At 41.6% G+C, this 20893-nt stretch overlaps 2 protein-coding genes across 3 annotated transcripts in view; both read left to right on the plus strand.

The window, feature by feature from the left end:
* The first annotated feature begins 1019 nt into the window (after positions 1 to 1019).
* On the plus strand, positions 1020 to 7693 carry LOC130084429 (patched domain-containing protein 3-like). The gene is made up of 4 exons (XM_056249853.1): positions 1020 to 1269; positions 1446 to 1567; positions 5943 to 6088; positions 6337 to 7693. The coding sequence occupies exons 2-4, from the start codon at positions 1563 to 1565 to the stop codon at positions 7614 to 7616; spliced, it is 1431 nt and encodes a 476-aa protein (XP_056105828.1). The 5' UTR covers positions 1020 to 1269; positions 1446 to 1562; the 3' UTR covers positions 7617 to 7693.
* An 8218-nt stretch (positions 7694 to 15911) lies between these two features.
* Positions 15912 to 20893, plus strand: part of gpr158a (G protein-coupled receptor 158a) — a 134159-nt gene continuing 129177 nt past the window's right edge. For both annotated transcript variants that reach the window (XM_056249846.1, XM_056249847.1), the window contains exon 1: positions 15912 to 17218. In XM_056249846.1, coding sequence (XP_056105821.1) covers positions 16374 to 17218 — 845 coding nt within the window. In that variant the 5' untranslated portion in view covers positions 15912 to 16373. The remainder of the gene's footprint in view (positions 17219 to 20893) is intronic.

Below are 20893 nucleotides of genomic sequence, written 5' to 3' on the forward strand. Positions count from 1 at the left end.
AGATGGCCTGTGGCCCATGTGTCCTATCAAAGATGGCCTGTGGCCATGTGTCCTATCAAAAGATGGCCTGTGGCCCATGTGTCCTATCAAAAGATGGCCTGTGGCCCATGTGTCCTATCAAAAGATGGCCTGTGGCCCATGTGTCCTATCAAAAGATGGCCTGTGGCCCATGTGTCTTATCAAAAGATGGCCCGTGGCCCATGTGTTCTATCAAAAGATGGCCTGTGGCCCATGTGTCCTATCAAAAGATAGCCCGTGGCCATGCGACTCTTCAAAGATGGCTATATAAAATATATATAAAAAAAAAAAAAAACTAATTCTAATTTCTTTTCTATTTTAGGATCTCCAGGATTCACGACCGGTGGGTTTACTTCCTCTACCGTTCTTTGGGGGTGGGCTCCGTCCCGGTGGATTATTATTCCACCTACTTTTGGGGGTCGGCTGCGCCCCTGCCTTCGTCTTCAGGCAGGAAATGCAGAGTACGGACCCTCGGATTGCGAGCTATGGACGGGGCCTACACCAAAGAACTTTATTGCTTGCTGGGCTATCAATAAATGTATTTATTGTTTCAGTATTTATTCTCCCGAGTCTTTCTGGTAGAAATGGAAGCTCTAGCGTTAAGTTCTGCCAGGAAGACTCAATTGCTACGTCACTTATTACCTTCTCATCTATCCAATCGTGTCTAAGACTTGTGGTATAAAAGACCAGTACTTACACATGTCTGAGTTCGCAGATGCTGACGCTTTCATGCACCTCCATCCTCCCCACCACCACCAGGATGGTCCCTTCCCCTCCATCCTCCATCCTCCCCACCACCACCAGGATGGCCCCTTCCTATACCTCACAGGGGGTCGGCTGCGCCCCTGCCTTCGTCTTCAGGCAGGAAATGCAGAGTACGGACCCTCGGATTGCGAGCTATGGACGGGGCCTACGCCAAAGAACTTTATTGCTTGCTGGGCTATCAATAAATGTATTTATTGTTACAGTATTTATTCTCCCGAGTCTTTCTGGTAGAACTGTCTCTCAAATCCCATACTGGACATTATCGAACATAAATGCATCAATTTATCCTTTCCAAAACATAGGTGGGAAGGGAAAGATGTTTTTCTTGGCTCCACAGTAGGAGGTGTTGAAGAGAGGGATGGTGTGATCCAGAAGGCACGTGCCATCAGACTTTTCTACTTCTTGCAGGATAAGCCTGGAGCCTCTCAATGGCTTCAACAGTTCCAAAATGTTCTGTCCAAAGAAACGCTCAGCAGAGGACTCAAGGTACGTGACCATGTAAAGGTGTTGATTCATGCCGTCTGTACTGTAGGTGCTGTAATCAGATGGACCGTCACAGAATAAACCTACAGTAAAACATATTTTAGACCAAATTATCTGTAAATTGAGTGCTTTATGCATATATGCAAGTATATTTAGATAACTTTCTCAATCTGCTGCAGGTGTCTCGTTTTACCTCAAAGTCCAGACAAGAGGAGATAGAGAAACACACAAAAGATGGCATTCCTCTGTTTTCAATAACTTACTCACTTGCAATCTCCTTCTCAGTGTTATCTTGCATGCGGTAAGAAACAGATATCACACACACACACACTTACACACACACACACACACACACACACACACACACACACACACACACACACACACACACACACACACACACACAACATGTGTTTTCATGTTTTATGGGGACATTCCACAGTGTTCCACATTCCATAATGATTTTTATACTCTACAAACTGTAAATTCTATCCCCTAACCTTTACCATTAACGTTCTGCATTTTTACATTTTCAAAAAACATCACGTGTGATTTATGAGCAGTTTCCCTCATGGGGACCAAACATGTCCCCACATTGTTGGCAATATCCAAAATCTTTGTGGGGACATTTTTCCCCCATAATGTAAGGTTTACCATGTCACACACACACACACACACACTGGGAATAATCATATAGTACTATATTTAGATCTATAGAATATATGGAAAATCAGTGTCTGTCCATCAATATATCTGATCATAAAGTTTTAATTTGTATGTTCACAGATCTATAAATTCTTAATAAAAGTAGAAAGTTGTTTTTAAAGAATTAAATCATTTTATTCAGCGAGGATGTATTAAATTGATCCAAGTAAAAACTTTTACATTAATTGTTACTGTCACGAATTGCGTGGAAGCCAAGGCGGTAGTCGGATCTAAATGCAGCAGGATACTTTAATAATACAGATTTTGGTAAACTCAGAACAGGCAAGACACAAGACACTCGTGGTACGTAAATACATTCAATAACTGACCAAGACAGGGCAGAAACACAGGGCTTAAATCATCAGAGACAAACGAGCAGACAGGATAACAAGGGGGCGTGGATAACAAGAAACACCTGGGATAACTAATGAACAAGACAGGGAACCACAGAACATGACAGGACACAAAACCACATCGTAACATAGCCCCCCCCCCCTATGGGCGGCTCCTGACGCCCATAAAAACAGCAAAAAAAAAGTTCAGGAGGGCGGTGAAGCGGAGGCGGTCTTGGGGGAGGGACTGAGGGCCAGGCCCGTGCAGGGGAACGGGACCAGGAGGTAGCCAAGGCGGGCCTGGGCCGCAGAGCGTGGATGGACCAGACTGGGCCGGTAACCAGGGCGGAGCCGGACGAGGCGAAGGCCAGGGCGGAGCAGGACGAGGCGAAGGCCAGGGCGGAGCAGGACGAGGCGAAGGCCAGGGCGGAGCACGCTTGGCAGGAGACCAGGGCGGAGCACGCTTGGCAGGAGATGAGGGCATAGGAGGCTCAGGAGGAGATAGCACCGACAAGGTCCATGTCAGCGCTGCCTCCATGACCCTTTCGTGGGACCTCCTACTGCCCCCCCCCCAAAAAAAAAATACTTGGGAGAACCTAGGGGGACAACCTCCGGGCTGGCAACGGACTCTGGGACAGTCTCATGGAGCTTGAGAGACATTGGCAGGGCGAGGCGCAGAGGCGGGGCCGGCAGGGCGAGGCGCAGAGGCGGGGCCGGCAGGGCGAGGCGCAGAGGCGGGGCCGGCAGGGCGAGGAGTCTGGGAACGCCCACCGGAGCCTGGCGAACCAAACGAGTCCTCCTTCTCCTCCTGCGACGGTGAGTCACTGGGCTTGATACTCTCACTTGGCTAGGTTCGGCACTTGACTCACTTGTCTCGGCATTTGACTCACTTGACTCGGCTCTTGACTCACTTGACTTGGCACTTGACTCACTTGACTTGGCACTTGACTCACTTGACTTGGCACTTGACTCACTTGACTTGGCACTTGACTCACTTGACTTGGCACTTGACTTGGCACTTGACTTGGCACTTGACTCACTTGACTTGGCACTTGACTCACTTGACTTGGCACTTGACTCACTTGATTCACTTGACTCGGCACTCGGCTCACTTGACTCGGCACTCGGCTCACTTGACTCGGCACTCGACTCACTTGACTCACTTGACTCACTTGACTCGGCGCTTGACTCACTTGACTCGGGTTCGTCGAGGCAGAAGCGACGTGCGGGTTCGGCTGAGCGGGCGAGAAGCGCGGGTTTGCGGAGCGCGGTCTCGGCAGGGCTGGGGTGAAGCGCGGGTTCGACATGGTGGGACCCTGGAATGACGGTCTTCCTGGCAGCACGCGCAGACCTCATAGGAGGATCAGCCACGCTGGAGATCGGTCCCGTACGGCCATAGACCGATCCGGTGGCTGGCTTGATTGCTGGCAAGACGTGGAGCGTGGTCTGAGGGGATACTGCAGGTTCAGGGTGCTTCTCCTCCTCGCCCACAGTAAACGGGGAACCGCTCCACAACAGAGCCAGGTCAACGTACCTTTCCAAAGACCCGTGCGGACCAGGTTCGGGCATCCGGGACCGGAGTGGTTCAGACAAACCCCCGCGGAAGAAGATCTTCAAGCCGTGGGTGTTCATTTGCGCGAGATATGCCAGCTCGAGGAATTCTGCGACATAATCCTCGATGGCGCGATTCTCCTGGCGAAGACGGAAGATCTGGACATCAGGACTCCAGGTCGGCATGGCTGCTGGATCACGATGCGGTGAGTTCTTCTCCTAACTGCTAGATCCTGGGGGGTCAGTTATTCTGTCACGAATTGCGTGGAAGCAAAGGCGGTAGTCGGATCTAAATGCAGCAGGAGACTTTAATAATACAGATTTTGGTAAACTCAGAACAGGCAAGACACAAGACACTCGTAGTACGTAAATACATTCAATAACTGACCAAGACAGGGCAGAAACACAGGGCTTAAATCATCAGAGACAAACGAGCAGACAGGATAACAAGGGGGCGTGGATAACAAGAAACACCTGGGATAACTAATGAACAAGACAGGGAACCACAGAACATATCAGGACACAAAACCACATCGTAACAGTTACAGAAAATGTATATTTTAAATAAATGTTGTTGAACTTTCATTACATTTAAAATACAATATTTCGCAAATTTACAGCTTGTATTAGTACAGCCTTGGTTAGCATGAACTTAATAACTGACCCCAAACATTTGAATGATGGTGTATATTTTTATATACAAATTTACAAATTTTAAAATGTTTCACTAGTAGTCTCATGAGTTTGGACCCTCATTGTATAATTTGGAGAATTGAAATAATTGTCTGCCTATTTTATTCTTAGCGTAAGAGTGGGCTTGGCCAGTATAACTTGTGTCGAGGCTTCCGGTCTCATCCACTTCTAGTTATTTTAGCTGTACAAAATCGGTTTGTTATGCTGCTTGAGAATGCAAAATGTTATTTGTTATCATATTATTTTTAATTTATTATCGTAATCTTAAAGGGGTCATATAATGCCATTTTTGTACAAGCTAATATGATTCTTTAGGGTCTAAATTAAAAGTTTGTAATATACTTTAATTAAAAATTCTCATTAGTATTGTAAGAAAACACTTATTTTACCTGGTCAAAAACAGCTCTGTTTTCAGCACGCCGTTTCAGTGCATATGACTTTAAATGATAATGAGCTTTGCTCACTCCACCCCTCTGTTCTGCGCATACACCGTTTGTAACACAATAACACAATAACCACGCGTTGTTCATTATAAACGTGGGATTATGAATTATATTGAGAACGTTGTACATAGAAAACATGCTGTAATGTACCCTGAGTGTAAACCGACGCATTCATCGTGAAGCGTGCAGCTGGCGATTTGCAAAGATTATATAAATATTAATATAAAGATTAATAAAACGTTACACTCACTTTAGTTCTTCTGAAGGTTCAGCAGGAAGACGAATAGGTTCCGATCCTTTATTCAGGTGCAGCTTCTCAGCAAAACCAGCTTTACACTGATCCTCGTTTATAAAGCAGTCCACTGAGAAATGATTCGGCAAACATGAGAGCATTGACGTTGATCGTGGGGAATATTCCCTTCGAAAACAAACTCAGCCACTGCGTCTTCAGTGGTTCGGATTTAGGAACATTAAAATGACTGCTGTGTTCGTTATTACACCCAAGAACAGAACACCACAATCGCTTAGACGCCATTCTGCTCATAGACAGTGCTCCAGCATATCAACAATGACCGCGCCGATCCGCGCAGACTATGATTGACAGGACGAGCGAGGGCGGGTCTGTGTTGAAACTCCTGTGCTGACTCCTGTCAATCAACAATCGTGGGAGGGGCGTCCGTTTTATTGACGTCACAAAAACGAACGGCTCAATTTGAGGCAGGGGAAAACATATAAGGAGATTAAAACAAAAACACTGGATGGATTTTTATCATTATATGATGATTGTGTACAGGCACTGCCAACACACATTTCAGTACAATCAACTTGTAAAAGTGCATGTACCATTATATGACCCCTTTAAACACACTGGTTTGTATCTTACCATTTATTTTTATTATTCTTCCAGTTATTTAACTGACTGCTAATTACAAGTGGTTTGAATTTATTTCAGTCTCGATAATGTGAGGAACAAGTTCTGGGTCTCTTGCATAGGGGTTCTGTCTGTGGGTCTGGCTGTGGTCTCCAGCTTTGGCTTGATGCTCTATTTTAAAGTGCCGTTCGTAATAACAGTGGCTAATTCACCTTTCCTGATTCTGGGTAAGTGTGTGCCCATGCATAAAACTTCTTCGATTTATTTGGATTATTTTTATGCACTGCAAAACAAACAAACAAATGTATATCTTTGTCTTGTGTTTGATTAACACAAAATGAAATGTTTAGCAGAATGTTCATGCTGCTCTTTTCCAATCTAAAAGTAGTCCAACTCATGTGCTATCATTTTAAAGGGATAGTTACCCCAAAAATGAAAATTCTGTCATAATTTACTCACCCTTAAATTCTCATAGGCATTGGTGTTGATGACATGTTCATCATGATTTCCAACTGGCAACAGACCAAAGTGAAGGATCCAGTGGAGAAAAGAATGGCAGAAACCTTCAAAGAAGCCGCCATGTCTATAACTATCACTTCATTGACTGACGTACTCGGCTTCTACATCGGGCTCATGAGTGAATTTCGCTCAGTTCAGTCCTTCTGCTTGTACACCAGCACATCCATTATTTTCTGTTACATCTATAACATCCTCTTCTTTGGAAGTTTTCTAACCCTAAACGGCAGGAGAGAGCAGAGTAACAGACACTGGCTGACCTGCTGCAAACTCCCAACACAGACCCCTAAAGGAAAGTCTTCGGCGTATCGCCTCTGCTGTGTAGGAGGAGACTATGACCAAGAGACCAGTGCTGAGAAACAGCAGCCCATAACACACTTCTTTAAGTCCTATTATGGTCCATTCATAACTAAGCCTTGGATGAAAGTCTGTGTGATGTTTTTGTGTGTGGGTTATTTGGCTGGAGGTATTTATGGATGTCTTCATTTACAGCAGGGCATTAATATGAGGGACCTTGCAGCTGATGATTCATATGTTGTAAATTATTATGATGATGACAGGAAATTCTTCTCCAGGTACGGTCCAAATGTCATGGTGGTAGTGACCGAAGAGTTTCCATACTGGAATAAAAACAGCAGATCCGCACTAAACCACTGCACGGAGAAACTCCACAACTTGAGATTTGTCAATCAAAACCTGTCCGTCTCCTGGTTAGACTTTTACTTACAATATGCTGAAAGCAAAAGCCTAAATCTAGACAACGAAAACGTCTTCATGGGAAATTTATCCTCTTTTTTAATGCTCTATCCAGAGTTTATGCTTGACGTCAATGTCACAGAAGGCAAAATCAATGCTTCAAGATTTTTTGTCCAGACTTTGGATATCTCTAACGCCAGTATGGAGATAATGATGTTTCATGAACTCAGAGACAAAGCTCAAAATTGTAGTGCAACTAAACTACTGGTGTTCCACCCATTGTTCATCTACTTGGATCAATACTCTGTGATAGTTTCCAGCACCATTCAGAATGTTGGTTTCACCACATCTGTCATGTTGGTTGTTTCCTTGTTATTAATCCCAAACCCGCTCTGTTCCCTGTGGGTCACGTTCTCTATTGGCTCGGTCATTACCGGCGTCACTAGTTTCATGGCATTATGGGGTGTCAACCTAGATTCCATTTCCATGATCATCTTGGTGGTGTGTATTGGCTTCACTGTTGACTTCTCTGCACATATTTAATATGCGTTTGTTTCTAGCGAAAAATCAACTGCCAATGAGAGGGTGATTGATGCATTGTTTTCTCTGGGCTACCCGGTTCTTCTGACCCTACTGTCATGCAGTTCAACCAACACTAAGAAAAAAACAATGACTATGCCTGAAGTTATTCCAAAAGTCATTATACTTGAAAACAAAAGCATGGCATATAATAACTATGCTTTTACTAAAGACAATTTCCATGGGTGTAGACAAACTGTGAAAACACAAAGTACCCAAATATATTGTATTCCAAATAATAAGATGCTTTCAGCTTGGTGCAGTGACCCGGACTGTCCATAGCAACTGAGTCCGCTTTTATTACATAAAAAACATAGTCTGAATTCTTTAATTTCTCTGTAATATACAGGTTACATATTCTTATCAGGTTCATTTAGCAGAGAAAGTGTGTACTTTCTATTGTTACAGTTTGAAATTTCTGAAAATTCATTTCTGCACGATTACTCGAAATGAAACCGCACCAAACGATAAAATCGTCAGAGCAGCGCTGACAACACGTGATATGTGCTGTTCTGTAATAACCAATAAATGCATAATACATAGTAAAACGTAGATTTGTGGCAAAAAAAAAAAATTTGTCGTTTTTTATCCTATTGTTGATTATATTTATTTGCTCGGTCAGTGTCATTGTAGGTTTTAGTTATGTAGGCTGTAAAAACCTTTGAAAATGATATGGAACTGTAATGCCGTCGAGACCTGCCTGAAACTACTTTAGCTGTGAGTTTCCCTGAAAATAATTGCACACCTTAGAACATTCGTCAACCAATCAGAATCAAGCATTCAACAGCCCCATAGTATATACAGTGAGGAAAATAAGTATTTGAACACCCTGCTATTTTGCAAGTTCTCCCACTTAGAAATCATGGAGGGGTCTGAAATTGTCATTGTAGGTGCATGTCCACTGTGAGAGACATAATCTAAAAAAAAAATATCCAGAAATCACAATATATGATTTTTTAACTATTTATTTGTATGATACAGCTGCAAATAAGTATTTGAACACCTGTCAATCAGCTAGAACTCTGAACCTCAAAGACCTGTTCTCATTTACACTGCACACGTCTGCGGCGCATTACGGCTGCGACACGGTTTTATTCCGTCCTTCACACAGTGCCAACTCACACCAGGAGCATTTCAGACGCGAAGCGACTGGATGCGCGAGACCACGTGATTTGCCTGTCCGGCGTGGTTTTTCTTGATTTTTGTGTGTCTACCTACAGTCTATGGATTTTACCAAGGATATATTGGTGTGCAATACAATTGGGATTCTGCACAGGGTGTTTATTATGAAATTGACAGTATTTTTTTTACTTTTATTTTGTATTTACGGTGCGGCTTGGACGCGGCGTCCGTCAAAAATAGACTAGGCGCCTATATTTAGCGAAGCGGCGCGGAGAGCAGCTTCTGGGAAGCTTCTGAAACGCGCCGCTTCGCGGCCGGTGTAAACACACGCATTGACTAGAATGGCCGCGATCAGCTCCGGTAGCCGTGTCGCAGCCGTAATGCGCCGCAGACGTATGCAGTGTAAATGAGGGGTTAGTCTGCCTTTAAAATGTCCACCTCCACTCCATTAATTATCCTAAATTAGATGCACCTGTTTGAGGTCGTTAGCTGCATAAAGACACCTGTCCACCCCATACAATCAGTAAGAATCCAACTACTAACATGGCCAAGACCAAAGAGCTCTCCAAAGACACTAGAGACAAAATTGTACAAAATTGTGGAAAGGGCTAGGGGGAAATTGCCAAGCAGCTTGGTGAAAACAGGTCGACTGTTGGAGCAATCATTAGAAAATGGAAGAAGCTAAACATGACTGTCAATCTCCCTCGGACTGGGGCTCCATGCAAGATCTCACCTCGTGGGGTCTCAATGATCCTAAGAAAGGTGAGAAATCAGCCCAGAACTACACGGGAGGAGCTGGTCAATGACCTGAAAAGAGCTGGGACCACCGTTTCCAAGGTTACTGTTGGTAATACATTAAGACGTCATGGTTTGAAATCATGCATGGCACGGAAGGTTCCCCTGCTTAAACCAGCACATGTCAAGTCCCGTCTTAAGTTTGTCAATGACCATTTGGATGATTCAGAGGAGTCATGGGAGAAAGTCATGTGGTCAGATGAGACCAAAATAGAACTTTTTGGTCATAATTCCACTCGCCGTGTTTGGAGGAAGAAGAATGAGTACCATCCCAAGAACACCATCCTTACTGTGAAGCATGGGGGTGGTAGCATCATGCTTTGGGGGTGTTTTTCTGCACATGGGACAGGGCGACTGCACTGTATTAAGGAGATGACCGGGGCCATGTATTGTGAGATTTTGGGGAACAACCTCCTTCCCTCAGTTAGAGCATTGAAGATGGGTCGAGGCTGGATCTTCCAACATGACAATGACCCGAAGCACACAGCCAGGATAACCAAGTAATGGCTCTGTAAGAAGCAAATCAAGGTTCTGGCGTGGCCTAGCCAGTCTCCAGACCTAAACCCAATAGAGAATCTTTGGAGGGAGCTCAAACTCTGTGTTTCTCAGCGACAGCCCAGAAACCTGACTGATCTAGAGAAGATCTGTGTGGAGGTGTGGGCCAAAATCCCTCCTGCAGTGTGTGCAAACCTGGTGAAAAACTACAGGAAACGTTTGACCTCTGTAATTGCAAACAAAGGCTACTGTACCAAATATTAACATTGATTTTCTCAGGTGTTCAAATACTTATTTGCAGCTGTATCATACAAATAAATAGTAAAAAAATCATTCATTGTGATTTCTGGATTTTTTTTAAAATTATGTCTCTCACAGTGGACACACATACAATGACAATTTCAGACCCCTCCATGATTTCTAAGTGGGAGAACTTGCAAAATAGCAGGGTGTTCAAATACTTATTTTCCTCACTGTATATAAATACTGTGTATATATTATGTGTATTTTATATGTAAATTAAAGCAACATGAAGTATAAAACCCATTTGTATTGTCATCCTACACTTTCAATGTGTTTCAATGTGAAATGTCCAGAGAGTGGTGCTAAAATTGTTCAGTTTTAAACGAAAGAGGTGAATGTGAATCAGGTCATGTTACAAAATCATGCATGTTTTGTGAACCTAACCGACAGTGTTAACAAAAGCAAACATGAGATAGAAAAGCATTTGCTCAAGCAACCATGCCATTTTAATTTGCTTCTTCAAGTCTTTGAGCTCTTTTATCATAAGTCGTGTTTCACAGGACTCTTACCCGGGACTCCACATCGCAAGTGCAATGCTGTACCTGGTGAGCGACCAAGCAAGGTTACTGCATTAGAAAAGCTATATACTGTATATGGTTATATTTGACACCAACTTCGGTTCCACTTTATTTCCATAGTCCACTTTAGACATTCTACTATCTATAAGTAACTTTGCAACTACATGTCAACTAACTGTCATTAGAGTATTAGTAGACTGTCAGTAGACTGTTAGGTGTTAGGGTTCAACTTGTAGTTGCCAAGTTACTTATCGTCAGAATAACTTCTGTTGGTGGACCATCAAAATAAAGTGTTAGCAGATATTAAGCATAGAGTCTACTAATACTCTAATGATGGTTAGTTGACATGTAGTTACAAAGTTACTTATAGTTAGTAGAATGTCTAAAGTGGACTATCTGTCACAGTTCTGTCACCCTTGTCTGGGTTTTCTCTTGGTTTAGTGACAGAGCTGTGACACTCCCGGTTTGTCATGTGTTTGTTTTGTCTGGTTTGTTGAGCACATGGCTGTTATGTTATTTCCTTGTGCCATGTGCTCTCCTGTCAATTGTCAAACCCCGCCCATCTTGTTATTGTTTTATTTTCCCCACCTGCCTGCCTTATTACCCTCTTATGCTTGCTCCCCTATTTAATCTCCCTGTGTTTGCAGTCCTGTGCTGGTTCGTTGTCTATGTTCCTAGTGTTTCCTGTTCCTGCCAGATGTCTGTCTCGTTTTCGCCACGGGGAGTTTTTGTTTGTAGTTTCGTTTCCTTTTTATTATTAATTAAAGATCCTTCTCTTCCAGCACTTGAATCCTATTTGTTAGGTAAGTTGTTTCTAAAAACCCTCTAGTAAGATTGCTCTTTTGTTTATTATTTTGGCCTTTTCCCCTTGTGAGAAGCCTCTGTGTATTAATGTCCCACAATTTTTTAAAATAAACTTTCTTCTGTTTTATTTAAAACCTGGTGCCATTGAGCTTTTGTGTCTGCCCTGGGACCTGGAGACGGCAGTTCTCTCAGCCTCTCCCTGTTTTTTCCAGCCTCCTTTCCTACACCTGGACTTGAAAGAGGGCACGTAACAATGTCTTCATGCAATATTGTCACATTTAGCAGAGCTGGTTGATAATAAAGTTTACATTTTGCAATAATGTAAGCAATCAAGCAGTAGAGATTAGCTATATAGTAGATATTGTTTATAGTTTATAGTGGTAATTAAAGCTGCAGTCCGCAGTTTTTCCTCTTTGTCGCCATCTCTGTTCGAAATCTGCAATTGCAGTCATTCGTGGAATTATCAACTTTACGTGAGTTGTACTTCGACACGACACAGCGCGGATGAACACAATGTTTGAGGAGAGTGTGCAGCTGTCAATGGTGTCGATACTGGCATTCAGAATCACAGATTATTCTTTTTGGAAGTATGACCAACATAATAATTTTCACCGGAAAATGTCATCTGAACAAGTAAGTAACATCCACTTTTGTTCAGGTTCTGACATTGCAGTAAATTGCGCTTATCACACAAAACCGTGCAAATTATAGGCTACTTTGTTCTCAAATTGTTAATGTTAACAACGTCAGCGTTGCGTGACTACATGTATTGTCCTTCCGATATTTATCAATGTTCTCTTATGGGTCCGGTTGCAGTCTCTTTTTTTCTGTAAGTGAGCCACTCCGAAGTCCGAACGAAGTCTTTTGCATTTTACAGCGGGTGAATCTCTAGTTGTCACTGGTGATTGTCGTTTGAACCTTTCTGGATCCGCCATCAAATTGATAAGTTTAATTATATCAAGTGCTGTGAGAAAAGGCTATAAATCTCCACCTCCAACATCCTCACACTCATAGCCTTCTAGCCGAGACTCCTTCTTTATGTGTACAGATGTGTGTGTACAGATGTGACGTAATGACGCAAAGACATGCTCGAATCTCCCGCGGAAATCCACCAGTACCACTGGAATTAAAAACATTATTACAAGCTTACCGTTTTGAATCGAGCTAAGGCAAGCAGAGAGTTTTGAACACTGGCTGGTTATGTATTTTCTCAAATATGTATTTTGGATAATTTTTAACCCAAAAAAAGCTACGGACTGCAGCTTTAATTGTGATTTATGTTATAATCTTGTTGCATTAACCACATTCCGTTCTGTTTTATGGCATGAAATCAAAAATAAGTTGTTTCAGTTTGTGTGGATCATAGTGGAAAATTTGTATACAGTATGTGTCCATATGCGGACACATGCGAAGACTCTTTACTCTATTAATGATAATACTGTGATGTCAAGTATAAAATGAAAAACTTATAAAAACTTTCTGTTTTTGTATTGAAGGGGTACTTGATCCTTTCTGATGGGGCTGTGAGGGATGTGAGTAAATTGAATATTTAGTTCAAAAATGTATTTAAAAAATGTACACATTTAATCAATTATATAAACTGTTTCTGATTAAAAATTGTGAGGTGCAGGAGATGTTACACAAATGGACATATTCTACCAGCATGGCTGCCAAATGCATGTGATCAGGTTCTGGGTCTGACACAACCCCCCTGTGGCCACACTCTCCAGTCACCCCTGGTCTCACCTGTCTTCTCCCTGCCTCCTGCCTGCATATGAATGACACTCCATAAACTCCTAAAAAAAGACAAAGAAACAGAGGGAAAGGGAGACTCAGACACTCGGAAGAGTTTTGAACAACAGAACCACTTTTAAGCAGGTCACACAACAGTCCCTGAAGATAATTTGTTATAGCCTACATCATTAACAATACAAGAAAATAGATATTGACATAATGCATTTGCAAATAAACTGCATTATGCAAAAGATTAGAAGCCAATCAAACCAAAGTTTGCTTAAAGGCGAATCCTTTAGCAGTGGACTTTTTGGATGTTGTCTCCAGCTGAAGTACTGAAAAAGTGTGATTTAAATAGGGGTTACAAGGCTAGCAAACACACTTTTTACTTTAATGAATATTTCATAGTGTATGTTTATTTTTAAAGTTTGTTTACTTAGGTTTTAGCTATATAGAAAAATCCACTTAATATTCTCACTATTATTGCCACAGAGGCATGCTTCCACACATAATGAGTAAGTTGTGAAATATTATCTAAAAAGTATCTCTGAATTTTAAATATGTTTTATTGGCTATTATGGGATGTTTGGCTTTTAGTCTGAATTTAAAATTATGAAATACAAAACATTTGATTACCAAAGAGCGAATACAAAAATACAGACATCAAACAGAGAGTTCAATAAATGAAATTAAAATATGGAGAACCTTTCCACACAGTTCATTCATGTTCAAACAACAAGTGCACAGAATGTTTATTTAAACAGCAGCTTAGAAGTTTAACAGTTTCTTTTAGTGTAAGATGATATTGCACATTTTGTTTCGAATTATAATAATGCCCTAATTTAGGAGTTCAAAACCAAAATACAATGACACTGCCAAAGAAATAAAGCATGTTGTCAGACTTTTGACCTTAACACGTGTAATTACTATATCCCTTGTGACAAGTTCCCCATATGACCACAAGCCCTTGTCTCCCTTATAAATAATTCATAACATAAGTGTACTATGCATATGATCAGTAGGCTACATTATAACATCACCAAATTATCTTGTCATCTTGTCTTATGTGCAAATATGTCCATTTATGCTCATATGATTCAGAGTCATGTATTTCTGCGAGGAGCTTTGGTAAGCTCGATCCATGTACCTCTGCAGACAGTGATGGCATCACCGATTGTTTTTGTATGTGCCATTTCAGTTCCTTTAGACGCTTGAGTCATTTGCGCCCCTGACGCACGCGTTTAGATTCCGCTATGAACATCTCATTGTTTACAGATCTGGATTAAGCGCTCGTGCGGCGATGATGACTCATATTGCACCATGATCCACATCCTCACGCAATCGCACGCATTCATCCTGTGCTGTTCGCTTCACTGCAGTATTTCCCCCAGTGAGCGACAAGCAGAGCTGCGCACCGGATGTCTCCTAGAAGCAAACAGCTTTGTTCAGCTTGTATATGTTTAATTCAAGAATAAATGCTTGAGGGGTATTACAGCATTGGCTTGAATTTAAAACAACACAGGACGCATTCTTGCGTTTAAACAGCGTAGCGGATACGCGTTTTGAAACTTTAAAACTTGATACAGCGTCTTAAACCGCAGCGCTGTAAAAGTCAGAGCGAGACGCGACGCAAAGGTCCGTCTGACGCATGTCTACAAAGACCAAATAATATAGCGCAGACGGAACGCAACGTGATGTGAAATCACGCAAGTGTTTTGAGACCCGGGTTTAACCCGGCGTCTGGGGAAAACAAAAAGCGACTCTCTTCGCGCGAGACGCTATAACAACGAGACACGGCGCAACGCTACCAAAGACGCTCGTAACGCAATTGAATGAAATCGAACGCAGAGGTTTAAAGCACGTTTTGAACAGTTGAGGGCGTCTTAACGAGACATAGGAATAACAGACAACGGCGAAAGACGTCAGACGCATGTCATAGACAAACAATTAAAAAACAGCGCTGACGGAAACCAAGAACGCGAACTGTTTATTGTGATGAACAACCAAGGCATTCTGTTTTTATTGTTTCCTCCCAATACGAGCTCATAATTAAATAACCTATACAGCAACGCTTCTCAGTGCAATGTGTCTTTTAAACCGCTTTGAGTTGACATTTATAGCAGAGCCTTTATAAATGTGATCCTGCCCATCGAGCGTCTATTTCTGCCGAAACCCGAAACCTTAATATGATTTATCGTCGTTTTACGATGCATGTTTTTTTTCCCTTTCAGCACTGGATAGCTCCTTCAGTTTTACAAACACGCCCTCCGTCAAATGACTGACAGCAGAAATGACCATACACCAATCAAGGGCACTTTCCCAAACCCTATAAGGTGATGAAGAAGACGGGACGTTAGTAGTGTTGGGAAGTCCGACTCATTTCCCCGAATCGGTTCTTTAGAACAGTTTAATTCAATGCAGCCGCTTCGCAACCCGAGAACTGGATAAGTGCTCTGACCAAACGATTCTGACTTCCGAACCGGATCCCTTCGCGAATCGGACATCACTAGATGTTGTGGCAAATGGTTTCTGCCGTTCTCATGCTTTAAGACTGGAGTGGAGGAAAGAGGGCGGAGTGTGTTTGTCATCCAAGTGTGAAGTACTGACTCCCTACCTCCGAAAAATAGGATTTTTTTCTCTCATTCGATCACGTCTGTTGTGGTCCAGCATCATATTGGGAGGAGAGCATCGGGGATCCTACACATCTGCTGCGCTCATTCAAGAAGATACAAGACCAAACCAGCATCACTTACACAAACAACACCAATGCACCTTAGGGGAAAGGGATTACCGATACAATAAATGTCTTCAGGCCAGCAATCAAGTGGTAGAAATGCGTGGAAATCCACAGGTGAAAATGCTGTGCTGATTTGATTCATTCCAGCTGTGATTTCTCGCATCAGATTTGGTGAACTGAAGCTGGTGAGGTAAAAGAGCGGGATTGGGGGATATGGCCATAATCTGGATATCGTTACTCTTGCAAGTCGGATTTGTTATAGGATCAAATTATAGACATGCGGAACAGGATTGGGACCTAAAAGGAAAGCTGCTCATTTATAATACGCACAGCAACCAGCAAGCGCACCTCCGGAAGCCCCATTCGGGTTTAGCGCAGAAGATTGAGGAGCAGGTACCCAGAGTGGTGACTGCGTTTCTGCACACGGGGGATTCCTCCACCTTAAAACACGCCAACTGCTCCAGGAGATATGAGCTGGGGGTGTTGCGGGGAAGGACGCGCGGAGACGCGCATCACTCCATGCGCAGCGTCCTGGACACGGTCCTTCACGCCACAAACTTCCTCAACATGATCCTGCAAACGAACAGGTCCAGAGATCAGAGCCCCAGACGCGATATGGAGTGGTACCACGCTCTGGTCAGGAGTATCCTGGAGGGAGACCTCAAGATCCATCGAGCAGTGATCACCTTGAGCGCCGAGTTCCCTCCAGACGGGCCACCTGTTTACCTTCAGGCCACACGGGCAGCTGGAGAGATCGTTCTCCAGGATTTATCCAGCACTGCCCACCATATGTTGAAAAACAGAACGGCAGATACAGAGTGGTACCATGAGCATAAAAATAAAAAGAAGACCCATCTCCAAAAACGTGTGCTGAGTCAAGATTTTGCCTCTTTTGACGCGTCTGTGCGCAATGGAGAAAGTTATATTACCGACAAAACTCAGATTCACTGGTCAGCTCCGTATTTAGAGTGTGAGAATGGGAATTTCATTCCCAGATGGCTCTTGACACTGTCTGCTGGCTTCTATGGCCTCAAACCCAACCGGAATCCAGACTTCAGGTAACTTTGTTAACATTTTCAATGGATGTGCTTGTTTATTAGTATTACACGATGCAATGCAGATTATCCACACATACTCTGTTATTATATAGCATTAGTCTTTCTTTCTTTTTTTTGAAAGTTAAAAGGTTCACCCAAAAACGAAAATTCTGTCATTAATTACTCACCCTCATGTCGTTCCAAACCCATACTTTCGTTCATCTTTGGATCATAAATGAAAATCTTTTTAATGAAATCTGAGAGCTTTCTGTCCCTTCATAGACATATACGCAACTGAGACTTTGATGCTTCAAAAAGTTCATAGAGAGATCATAAAACTAGTCCACATTTTTTGAAGAGACTCGATCACTTTATATGATGAACAGATTTAGGTTTTTATTCACATATAAACATTGATCAACTCACACATCAGTTGAGGTAAACGGAAGCTCAAGCATGTTCGCTTGAGACGTGACATGATGTTTATTCTCATGTTACAGCACGTTTCAGCTTCCGCAATAGGTTTGTTTTCGCGCCTGTTTATGTTCGCTGATCAATGTTCATATGTGAATAAAAGCCTAAATTCAATCTGTTCATCATATAAAGCGATAGAGTCTCTTCAGAAAAATTGGACTAAACCGCTCAATTAATATATGGATTAGTTTTACAAACTTTTTGAAGCTCAAAGTGGTAGTTGCGTAGAATGTCAATGGAGACTCAGAAAGCTCTCAGATTTTAACAGAAAGATCTACGAACGAATGTCTTGCGGGTTTGAAGCGACATGAGGGTGAGTAATTAATAACATAATTTTTGGGTGAACTATCCATTCAAAGCATTATTAGAATTATTTCAAAGTTTATTTGTACCAATGGTTCACAATACATTATGTTTAAAAACAGGTTCACAGAAAACATGATTCAGTGTGCATTTCAGTCAGAAAGTATTCTGATATCTGTCAGAGATGAGTGTGGCAAAGTATGTCCATTATCACAGAATTACAACATTACTGTAACAATAATTATTTTTATTGTTCACATTTTTTTATGTCAAAGATGCTGTTGGTTAGAATGGTAAGCCATCACTGAAGGTGTAGAGAGTGCTTCTAAAAATAACCCTGGTTGCATAGCAAGAAACCCCTTGGCCCCCGAACAATCAGCTCGCTTCTCGATAAACAACCACGGTCATTGGAGATGTTTGGATTGATCAGGCTAACTTGGTGGAGATGTTGTGTACAAGGATCCTCGACTCTGTTCAAAGATGTGTTAAGGGGCACCGGTAACACCGGAGCTCGGAGCACAGGAATAGGGCTGTTTTCCTGTTTGCTAATTAATCCCACATGGACTTTTTTTTCAGGCTAATCATTTAGGATTTCAATGCATTTTACTTCATAGTTGGACTGCGGTATGTATCAGTTCAGGAACCAAGCTCAATTTGTAGCAAAATGGTGTTAGCAGTTACATCTGCCATCTTCAAATTCTCCAGTCTATCGTCTAAATGAGGAAAGCCAGCGGAAGCCAGTGTCTCTCTGGGTTTGTTCAGTAGTTATGCTGTAATTTGTAACCTCTCTGCGCAGGTCGATATTTGGCCAGGGCTTCGTCTTATGATGACTCGTATCCCCAGGGTAATGAATTCCGAAACACTTGCTGGCCATAACATTAAGGTAGATCCATCCTGTTGTCTTTAGGCCCACTTTTTGCCACCTAAACATATTTATAAAGGGGCAATGGAGAGGCGAAGGGGTGTTCTCCGATGCAGCGTCTCAAACCCTCTCTCTCAGGATGCCTTTCAGTCAATACGATAATGAATAAATAATGAAAGATGTACTACAGCAACTAGAGGCACCTCTAATACATTTGAGACATTTTTAGATTAATGTCGTGTGTCGGAATTTTAGACATAGACTTTTTATCATGGCAGACTTCTTGATATTTATGAGACATGCAGGCCATCAGGTGAAAAGTTAATTACATCTAGTTGAGTCTTTCTTCACTTTGACAAGTTCCATTATCTGGTGTAGCTTGAGGTAATGGACATGTAGATCACACATGTGATGAATGGTAAATAGATTCAGTTTTTTTTTTTTTTTTTTTTTTTGTTGTTGATAAAATATGAAAGCTGTGCTCACCGCCACAATGCCAAGTTGTTGTGGCTGGTTGCCAGGGTGTTGCTATGTTGTTGCTATAGAGGTCTGAATGTTTTTTAGCATGTTGCTTGCTATTGTTGGGGTTTTGGGTGGTTGCTTATCGCAAGAATCAATAACATGATAATCATTTCCTTTTTTTTTCCTACTTTATCAATGTATTAAAAAAATGCATTAAAAAATTCTTCCACACAGTGATTTGAATACACATCTTTTAACATGAGCATGTTTTTAAATTCTGAAATACATTTTATTTCGATATATTTTGGATGCATAAAGTAAAAACAAAACTGTCCTGATATCATTATGAATAAAAAAAAAGCCTAATTTAAAGAATGAAATAACAAAATGAAGTAATTTGGCATTATTATTATTATTATTAATTTCTTAGGGGAAAGTATTTAAATGTAACTTTTTGTCAATGTCAAGCTGAAATCATGTAGTGCGACCCCTCCCCCGCCACATAAAAAATGATCCATCTTTTTTTAAAAATAACATTACATGACAAAGCAAGGTTAGTTAAAGGGTCTGGGTCTGATTATCAAATGTGAAGGGTTCATGACACAATGAAAAGCAGTGGCAGATCATTCTAGATTCTAGAAGATGAAAATGTTTTTTCACTTAGCTCATATTGAAGGCTATGCTATTCTCTCACAGATGCTGCTGTTTTATGTAGCTGGGCATTTATTTAATGATTTTACCCTAAAGTGTCCTGTTTGATTTTGATTTGAGTACTGTCCCCAAACTGTTATAACAAAGCCAGAACCTCACAATTCTCCAGAATCTCAGTGTATGGTGTAACATAAAGATGTGTCTCCACAGAATAATTGGAATAGTCAAACTTGTTCATTAGAACAGAGTGTTCACATACATTTGGCTATTTAGTGTGCTTTCATTATATTTTAGTATTTAAGTAACTCTTCTTCTAGGTCCTTTCTCCTTTGTCAGGTGTGAGTAAGGGTTGGCTGGAGTGAAAAGTGAACTCTATTAAGGCTGTCCGGTATGCCTGGGGTCTCTGGGGATACACAGATCCACAATGTCCTATTATAACCCACATGGGCTAGGTCCTCTGCCCTACAAGCCCCTGCCAAGAGCCCAAGGGAGGCTGACGTTGGAATAGGCCAATTACTACTGACATGGTAGTCTTAAAGAGCCAGTGCCTATTCTGTAACATGTGGTGGTTCAGGCATTCCCTATGTTATGTTACCCACAAAGATGGTAATATCCAAAATCCTTGGGCTTGTGGGTAGGTTTAGGGTAGGGGATAATAAAGTTTGTACAGTATACAACTTATTATGTATTATTATTATTCCCAGAAGTAACATCTATTTTAAGTAACATCTATTACTCATTATTTGATCAAAAAGTTAATATATAATATTAACATTTTGTTTAATTTTATAATATTAAAACACCAGGGGTCAAAGGTTTGAAATAATTCAAATGTTAAATGTTTTTGAAAGAAGTATCTTATGTTTACCAAGGCTGCATTTATTTAATTGAAAATACAGTAAAAACAGTAATATTGACAAATTTTATTACATTTGAAAATATCT

This window comes from Rhinichthys klamathensis, unplaced genomic scaffold (assembly GCF_029890125.1).
Source record: "Rhinichthys klamathensis goyatoka isolate OS25496 unplaced genomic scaffold, OSU_Roscu_1.1 h1tg000064l_1, whole genome shotgun sequence".
NCBI lineage: Eukaryota > Metazoa > Chordata > Actinopteri > Cypriniformes > Leuciscidae > Rhinichthys > Rhinichthys klamathensis.

Excerpts from the sequence above, each read along its gene's own strand:
- LOC130084429 (XM_056249853.1), top strand. Across the intron at positions 6,089-6,336 it reads TTCACCTTTCCTGATTCTGG|GCATTGGTGTTGATGACATG; the intron begins GTAAGTGTGTGC and ends AAATTCTCATAG.